General features: G+C 42.9%; 1 protein-coding gene across 2 annotated transcripts in view; it reads right to left on the bottom strand.

Annotated features, from left to right (window-relative positions):
• The window catches only part of CPN1 (carboxypeptidase N subunit 1), a 29,443-nt gene extending 26,652 nt beyond the window's left edge, over positions 1–2,791 (bottom strand). Inside the window, exon 1 of one of the 2 annotated variants that reach the window (XM_019636255.1) lies at positions 2,275–2,791. In XM_019636255.1, the coding sequence (XP_019491800.1) occupies positions 2,275–2,497 (223 nt within the window). In that variant the 5' untranslated portion in view covers positions 2,498–2,791. The remainder of the gene's footprint in view (positions 1–2,274) is intronic. The other variant, XM_019636253.1, reaches the window with a different exon arrangement.
• Between the last annotated feature and the right edge of the window lie 6,601 nt (positions 2,792–9,392).

The following is a 9,392-nucleotide window of genomic DNA, read 5'->3' on the forward strand; positions in this document are numbered from 1 at the left end:
GGGTCTGCAAACTTTTTTCTGTAAAAGACCAGATAGTAAATACTTTGGGCTTGTGGGCTATATTGTCTCTGTCACCATAAGTAACCATAGACAATACAAAAACAAATAGGTGGGACTGTTTCAAAGAAACTTTATTTACCAAAACAGGTAACTGGCTCTAGGGCTATAGTTTGCTGACCCCTGTTCTGAGTGATCTTTTAAATTTTTAAGTCAGATCATGTCACACTTTCTGCATAAAACCCTCCAGGTGGCTTCTCACTTCACTCAAAGGAAAAGCCAAAATCTTAACAAAAGCATATATAATGCCCTGTTGGATCTCTTCCTGCCCAGTTTCCCTGACCATACTGCTCTCCCGTTGTTCACTCAGCTGGAGCTGCAGGGCCTCCTTGCTGTTCCTCACACATGCCAAGCAGGTTCCTGCTCTTCTCTCTGCCTGCAGCGTTTTCCTCCCCCATGTCAGTATGGAACGCTCCATTTGCATGCCCCAAAATCACCTTACGGAGAAGCTTTTCCTATCCCCGCCCCCGCTCAATCCACCGTCCTCCATGGCATTCCCTGTGTCTCCTTCCTGGTTTATTTTTCTCTAGGGCACTTGTTTTCATCTGATATAATATATATTTATTTAGTTACCCATGTATTGCCAGGCTTGCCCAGCTAGAGTTAAGCCCCTGAGGGCAGGGTCTTTGTTTTATTCTCTGTTGTACATTCAGAGCCTACAAAAGGTGCTTGAATAGAGTAGATAATCAGTTATATTTATGGGATTAATAATGAATGAAAGGAGTGAATGGATGACCAGCTAAATTATAGGCATTAGTGAAAAGGAGGATCAGTGAGGGCTAAATAGTATGAAACAGTTTCAAGAAAGGCTTGAATGTGAGAAAGTAGAGGGGGCCCCAAGAAGGGGGCATGGAGTGAGAGGCTAACCCTATAATGTCCAGTGGCACCCACAAGCTTCCACAGTGAACACACAACGTGAGTAAAAGCAGGTGCTTGCTATGCAAATACAGCTCAAAGCAAGGCCCTGGTCCACACTTAACCACATAGCCTTCCGTGACCCACCTCCCACACTGCACCCTCCTCACTCACCGTGTGATATTCTGAAGCTATCATGGACAGAATCCACTGCACATGAGGTCGTCAGTGAAGGTTTTCAAGCAAGGGATTGAGGAGAGTATATCAATATTTAGGAAAATTATTCTGACATTTCTGTGCTAACCGGGAGGTTCAGTGGTAGCAGTCGGGAGTTAGGAGGTCAGTGAGGAGCCTAGAGCAATAATTTAGGCAGGCGGTGATGGCATTTGGGCTGAGGTGGAGGGCGTGGAAGTGGGAAGGATAGGAGAGGTCTGAAGTTGACTGTTTAAAGGAGGAAGTCATATAACTTGAATGTTACCATTGCTATAAGGAAAGCAGTGAGAAATGAGAGACAACGTAAATGTCCATCTATCAATAAACAGTTAAATACAACCATTCATGAGATATTATGCTGCCAAGATAATGATGTAGATCTACATTTACAGACATGATGCCGTTCATGAAAGGCTATGAAATGAGAAATGCAGTTATAGTACGATTCCAATTTTACACAAGAAGTTATGTGTGTGTGTGTAAGCGAGGTTAAATACACCTTGAATAAAGTCTGGAAGGGTATACAGCAATATGTTAACAATAGTCACCTGTGGTGGTGGGGGGATTATGAGTGAGTTTGTTTTCCTTCTCTAATTTCTAATTTTCATCCAAACACCAATTGCTCTTCCAATAGAAACACACTAACAAAAAACATAACCCAGTGAATAAAACTCATACCCCAGACCTCAAACCCTCTCCAGGATACTTTTCTCTACCCAATAGTCATTCCATAAAAATATATCCCTTGTTCCTGACAGAGCTAGAAAGGTTAATGGTTTCTGTTTATGTCTCCTGAGGTACTGGATAAGGAAAGACAGAATAGCAGCAGAGGGATGGGGGGTGGGTAATAGGAGGGAAGTAAGGGGATAGGATGGGAACAGGGAAGGAGACCCATCTTTTACGATTAAGGTCTTGAGCAACCAGAAGCCAACAAAGAGTAACGGCCTGGAGCCTGAACTGGGGTTGCAGCCCCCCAGAGGCAGGGGTCGTTTGAGGACTAAGTAGGGAAATACTTAGCACAGGCCGAGAAAGAGGTGATACTTTACAGGTGGAGGCGCCCGTGGACCTCCCCCAGAAGCCACCACGATTACTGGATTTGTAAGGGAACGGTCCTGCCGTATACACTCCCAAGAACCGCTCAGGGCTTACAGGGCTCGTGGATTCCGGGGTAGTCGCTGAATTCCATCACGTAGAGGTGTCTCCCCTTCACACTGCGCCCGATGCTGTAAACCCGCGTGATGTAGGGACATTCGTTGTGCACCTTGTACAGCGTCCGCACGAGGTCATCATAGCGGCGGTGGCGAAAGGTCACCGGGGCAACCAACTTGAAGAGAAGGAGGAGGCGGAGGAAGATTGAGAGCAGGCCTGACATCTTGCTGGGCTTTTTCAAAGAAAACCACTGAAATGGGCCCCACCTGTCCCAACAACCTGGCTTCTTCGCCAGTCAAAACCCAAGGGCTGGGAACCAGCTGTTCCTAGTTTCCCGCCTGTGAACACCAGAGTGAGAGCACCTGGGAAGGGCGTTCGGAACCGTCCCGTCAGAAGCTAGAAATTATTCACGTAGCTCTGGAATACTCATCTCTCGTCCCCCGTTCCTCTGCCTCTCCTAACGGCAGGAAACCCTTTTGAAAGGTTTTTGCACTTCCCCAAATTGAGTAGTTTCACTGATTCTGGTTTACCCATTAACTGGACTGTAAACAGGCCTCAATAAATAGCTGCTTATAACCCTTTGATTCCCAGAGAATTTTGAGAAACTTGGCCTATGCTTCTTCCCTAGGTTACAATTTAAAGAGGTGTATTAAAACAGAGTTCTCTGTCCCTTGCCATCCATCCCACATACTGCTGCCAAACTTTCTGAAGCACAGCTCCGTCTTGTCCCTTTTCTCCTGAAAAGTCTTTCCACAGATACCACTGAGAAAATGAAAAGATAAGCCACAGGCTGGGAGAAAACAATTTTAAATCACATATCTGAAAATATATCCAGAGTACATCAAGAACTCTTACAATACAATAATAAAACAAACAACCCAATTTTAAAATGGGCAAAAGATGTGAACAGACATCTCATCGAAGTAGATATATGCATTGCTAATAAGCACATTTAAAGACGTTCAGCATCACTGGTCATTACGGAAATGCAACTCAAAACCACAATGAGCTATCATTTCACATAGAACGGCTATAATTCAAAAGACACAATAACAAGTGTTGGCAAGAATAGGGAGAAACTGGACCCCTCATATATTACCAATAGGAATGTAAATGAATGGTGCAGTCACTTTGGAAAACAGTTTTGCAGTTTCTTAAAGAGTTAAATATATACTTACTATATATAACCCAGAAATTTCTTTTCTTTAAAAAATTAAAGTTTATTGGGGTGACAATTGTTAATACAGTTACATTGTACACCTGAAACCTATGTAACTTTAATAACCCAGCAATTTCACTTCTAGGTATCTACCCAAAAGAAATGAAAACATATGTCCACACAAAAACTTATTCGTGAATGTTCACAGCAGTATTATTCGCACTAGACAAAAAGTGGAAACAATCCAAATGTTCATCAACCAGTGAATGGGTAAACAAAATAGGGCATATCCATACAATGTAACATCATTTGACAATGAAAAGGAGTGAAGTACTGATACATTGTACAAAATGAATGAACCTTTAAAATACCGCACTCAGTGAAAGAAGTCAGACACAAAAGACCACATATTATATGATCCAATTCATATGAAATGTTTAGAAAGGCAAATATGTAGAGACATAAAGTAAATTAGAGGTTGCCTAGGACTGGGAGTGGAAATGTAGAGCAACTATAAATGAGGACAAGATTTCTTCCCAGGATGATCCGAGTGTTCTAAAATTAGATTGTGGTGATTGTACAACCTGTAAATATACCAAAATTTATTGAATTGTATACTTAAAGCAGGAGGATATTATGGTAGACAAATTATATCTCAATAAAACTGCTTTTAAAAAAGAAATAAAAATAATTAAGAACAGTCCCCCAAAAGTTAACAGTAAATGTGCCATACAGCCCAACAATTCCACTCCTGAGTACCTACCCAAGAGAATAGACTTCTACACAAGAATGTTGATAGCAGCATTATTCATAATAGCCCCAAAGTGGAAACTACCTAAATGCCCATCAACGGGTGGGTAAATGAAATGCAATTGTACAATTGTACAATTGCAACTGTACAATTGAACACTGTTCAGCTACAGAAAGCTTTAAAATACTAATGCCCACTACAACACGAATGGACTTCAAAAACGCTATGCTCAGTGAAAGAAACCCAAAAAGCCATGTATCGTATGATTTCATGCGTATGAAATTTCCTGCAAAAGTAAACTCACAGAGACAGAAAACAAAACAGTGGTGGCCTGGGCTGGGGGTGAAAATGGAGATTCACTGTAAATGGGCATGAGGGATCTTGGTGGAGTGGTGAGGACGTTCTAAAACTGGAGGATGGGAAAGGTTGCACAACTCGGTAAATTTACTAGAAATCATTGACCAAGTACACTTAAAATGGGTGAATTTTATGATATGTAAGTTATACCTTAATAAAGTTGTTTAAAGCAAAACAACAAAGTTGCAGGGGCTCTTCACGCACTCCGTAAAATCCAAATGCCTCACTCCAGAGCAGCCCTGCCACACTGCCCACTGTCTTCTGTGCATGTCCTTGTGACCTGCCTTCCTGCTATTGCTCCTCCCAGGTAGCTTAACCCAGCTCCAAATCCTGAGTCTTCTCACATCCTTTTGCAATTGCTGCTACAATCCGTCTTTGTATCTCCCATTCTTATTGCTTTGCCTGTTGTGCACTTAGCCACTGTGCTAAGTGGTAGGTGCTGGGAGACTCTTTTGATACACTGTCCCAGCCCTCCAGGACAATCCCCAGCCTCTAGCACAGAGCCTGGCATAGGGGCGCGTTTGTTGAATGAATGAATGAACAAACCTATTACTGACTTTTCCTTTTGCATCCTGCTGCCTTTAGCAAACATTCCCAAGTAAATCCTGTGTTTTTGTAACCTGAGAGTAAAGATAGCTGTTCCATCTTGAATACATTGGCGAACACTCTATAGCCAGGCCAGTCTGACCCACATTTTGTCCGGAGAGTTGGCCCAAGATAAGTACCAAGTTGGCAGTACCACAGGGCTGCTGCCTTACCCCCGCAGCTAAAAAAGCCACTTGACTTTCTGATGAGATCCTGACACCCCAGGTGTGAAGGCAGGGGTCAAAAGGGAAGGCTGAGAAAGCATCACTAATGCTGTCATACATTAAGTCCTTGATCTAGGACAATATCTACTGTCACTGCTGAAGGCTTGGCTTAGTGGTCCCCAGGTAACCCAAATTGTTCCTCTGCAGAAGTCTTCCCATTTCTCTGGCAAATGTGCCTATAGTTCTCCTGGGGACCGTGCTCACGTTAAACAGATGACTCCCATTCTCTAGGAGAGAGATGCACACTCCCTGACTGCTTGAACTTCAGGTGGTTGTAAACAGGGAATACCCTCTGTATATCAAGGCAGAGGTTGGCACTCCTTCCCTTGCAATTGTAAGCCAGAGGGCGTACAGTGCCTCTCAACAAAACCACAAGTAGAAGAAGCTTGAGTGTCACAGGGATATGATATTTAAAAAATTGTTTCCAGGGGCAGCCAGTTAGCTCAGGTGGTTAGAGCGCAGGCTCTTAACATCAAGGTTGCAGGTTTGATTCCCACGTGGGCCAGTGAGCTGCGCCCTCCACAACTAGATTGAAAGACAACGGCTTGACTTGGAGGTGATGGGTCCTGGAAAAACACACTGTTCCCCAATAAAGTTTAAAAAAAATGTTTCCAGCTTCTTTGAGATATAAAGGCATATAAATAACACTGTGTACATGTAAGGCATACGATGTGATGACTTTATACATGTATATATTGTGACATGTTTACCACAATAAGGTTAGTTAACACATCCATCACTTCACATAGTTGTGTGTGTGTGTGTCTGTGTGTGTGTGTGTTGAGAACATTTAAGATATACTCTCTTAGCAACTTTCAATAATATAACACAGTATTGTTAGCTATAGTCACCATGCTGTACATTATATCCCCAGAATTTATTCTTCTTAAAACTGGGAGTCTGTACCCTTTGACCAACATCTCATTTCTCCCACCCCCCAGCCCTGGGCAACCACCATTCTACTTCTGTTTCTATGAGTTTGGTGTTCTGGGTTCCACATATAAATGAGAACATACAGTATTTGTCTTTCTCTGTCTGACTTATTTCATTTAGCATATGCAGAGGGATATGATGTTAAATACAAGTTAAACTCCCTTTTAGGCCAACTGACTTTGAGCAAATTAATTAACTTCTCTAATCCTCAGTTTCCTTCTGTATAGGAAGGAGAAAAAGCAGCTCCTTCCTCATGAGTTGTGTGGGTCAGATAAGATAATGTATGTAAGGTCTTTTGCACAGTGCCTGGCACAGAGTAGGACTCAATAAATATTATTAGCAGAGTAATAGTAACAGCAGTGTCATTAAGCATCTACTCTGTGCTAGAGACCATGCCATATGTATACATATATTTGGTTGTCAGAAACGTCATGAAGCATTTTTGCAATGAAAAATATAAAAAAAATACATCATGACTTTTCTGACAACCATACACATATGTGTGTGTGTGTGTGTATACACGCCAAAAAAATGTATACAAGTGGACACTTCGATCAATGTTGCTCACGCAGTAGTTCGCAGTAACCAGAAGTATCTGGATGTTGATGGTAACGACTTTGAGCACCTCTTGTAACTGCAGAAGTCAAACATGACTTATATTCATCTTTTGTTATTGGTATATATTGAGTATTACAATTTTAATAGCCTTTTCCTGTCTTAAAATGTGTATACATTTTTTTGGCATCCTCTGTCTATATAAATTACTATTAATGGCTGAAGGCTTTATTTACGTTGTTATTTTTTATCTATACTAAAACCAACAAAGACCCCTGGCCATGTGGTGCTTACCTTGTCGTGAAGAAACAGGCAATCAAGAGTGAAAAAGGCAGTTTCTATCCTCAGAGATACAGATGAGTGAACAAGCACAACACTGGAGGAAGAGTGATGGAGGTAACCCCATGGGTCCACCAAGCAGGGTCCCTTAATTTAGTTTTGGAGGGTCAGAGAGGCCTGGGCTTGCTGGAGAATATGTTGGAGTTGAACTCGATCAGACTCTGGTTTCCCCCTGTGGTTGGTATAATAACGGCACCCTGAGAGATGCCCACATCCTAATCCCTGGAACCTGCAAATACAGCATTGGCACATGGCAACGGGAAATGAAGTTTGCAGATGAAATTAAGGTTACCAAAAAGCAGATCTGGAGATGGAGGGATTATCTAGGTGGGCCCAGTGTCACTACAAGTGTCTTATAACTGGAAGAGGGAGGCAGGAGGGGCACAGTCAGGGTGATGAGATGTGAGAAAGGCTTCGCCAGTCACTGCTGACTTTGAAGATGGAGGAAGGGGCTACAGAATACTAGCAGGCTCGAACAACAGCAAAAGGCAAAGAGACTCATTCTCCCATACAGCTTCCGGAAAGGCAGCCCTGCCGACACCCTGAGGGTAGCCCAGTGAGACCCATTTCAGACTCGGATCTCCAGAATTGAAAGTTAATGAATTTCGGTTGTTCAAAGCCACTGTATTTGTGGCCATTTTTTTTTACTACGGCAATAGGAAACTAATAGACCTCCTAATACCTTAAGTCTTGGGCAGAGCTGTGGCTCTTGTGGGGAGGCTGGAGTAGAAAGATTACCTGTCTGACATCCTCCCAGGGTCAAATCCTGTAACGCCAGCCCTGCACATGACTGCAGGCCTAGGCCAAATGGCATCTTCAGGGTTCTCTCTGTTTCTTCTCCTCACTTGAAGTTTAGGCACTTCCTTCCTTCGGGGTTCTCAGTGTCCTCAAAGCTGCCCCTGCCTGAACTGCCAGGTCTCCACTCCGGACAGACCAAGCCCTCTCCAATTCTCCTGGCCTGGAATGCTCTCCCAGCTCATCTTATACTTGTGATCTTAGCACAATGGTCAACTACACGTGAAGGCCTTCGCCTGATCCCTTCATCTGAAGAGGCCTTGGTTATGCTGCTGGTCTTAGCTCCTGTTTATTTCAGTCAGAGTATTGACTTATCTGTCTGTAATTATCTTGTGTATTTGTTTACTGGCTGTCTCTCCCAGTAGAAGATAAACTCTGTGAAGGCCAAGACTAATTTATCTTACTGTTCACCCCTTAATCGCAGTACAATGTGCTAGATAAATTAAAAAAAAAAAATGAAGGAAGTAGTAGTGTATGCACTGAGCACCGAGATCTGAATGAGAAGACATTAATCTGATGAAAGAGGAAGAGGAATGTGGCGAGCATGGGATCGCTTTGGAGAGGGAAGAGCTTGTTGGTTCCTCCTTATCACCCGGATGGAACTTACCAGGGCTCTGTCCTTGAACTTCTTCTCTTTTCCTGCACTTACTCACCCACAAATCCCACTATAAGCTGATGACCCTCAAATTTATAACTCTTGCTTCTACTTCTCTGAACTCCAGAACTGTATTTCCAATTGCCTACCTCACATGTCCACTAGGATTTCTAACAGGCATCCATGCCTAATGCCACCCCACCCCCACCCCTCCCCCCAATCCCAGTCCCTTGCAGAGACAAACTGTGTCCACAAATGGCACCAAATGACAATGAGTCAATTGAATGAGGAGAAACCAATCCTGTCTCCAACACTCTCTTTTCACCTTGCCCTGCTGAATCTCTCCCTGAAGTACTTATTACCACCTAACATGCTATTGTATATTTAATCGTCTGTTTATCTTTTCTCCCTATGAGAGTACAAGCACCTTGAGGGCAGAGAATTGATCTCTTTTATCTTCTGATGTGTCTAGCAACTAGAGTAGAGCCTGGCATGGAGTAAGTTCCCAACAAATGCTTGTTGAGTGAGTGGGTGTGATTGAATGACTAAATGTTTTTACCCACATAATCGCATTTGATTGTTCCCTCAATCTTTCTTGAGATCATTCTATCCCATTTACATATACGAGAACCTCTAAAATGTAAATGAATTTCCCAGATCATATAACTTATATTTGGCAAATCTGGAGATTAAATTAGCCTTCTGACTCCAAAGCTAGGAGCTTTCCACAACACCAGAATGTCTCTGTCACTTCGGCTTGGTTACATTTAGAAAACTGTTTCCAGTCTGGCTTCCTGCTCTCAAGACTACCTGGATCAGGGGTGG

The sequence above is a fragment of the Hipposideros armiger genome, unplaced genomic scaffold, assembly GCF_001890085.2.
Source record: "Hipposideros armiger isolate ML-2016 unplaced genomic scaffold, ASM189008v1 scaffold_28, whole genome shotgun sequence".
Taxonomy (NCBI): Eukaryota; Metazoa; Chordata; class Mammalia; order Chiroptera; family Hipposideridae; genus Hipposideros; species Hipposideros armiger.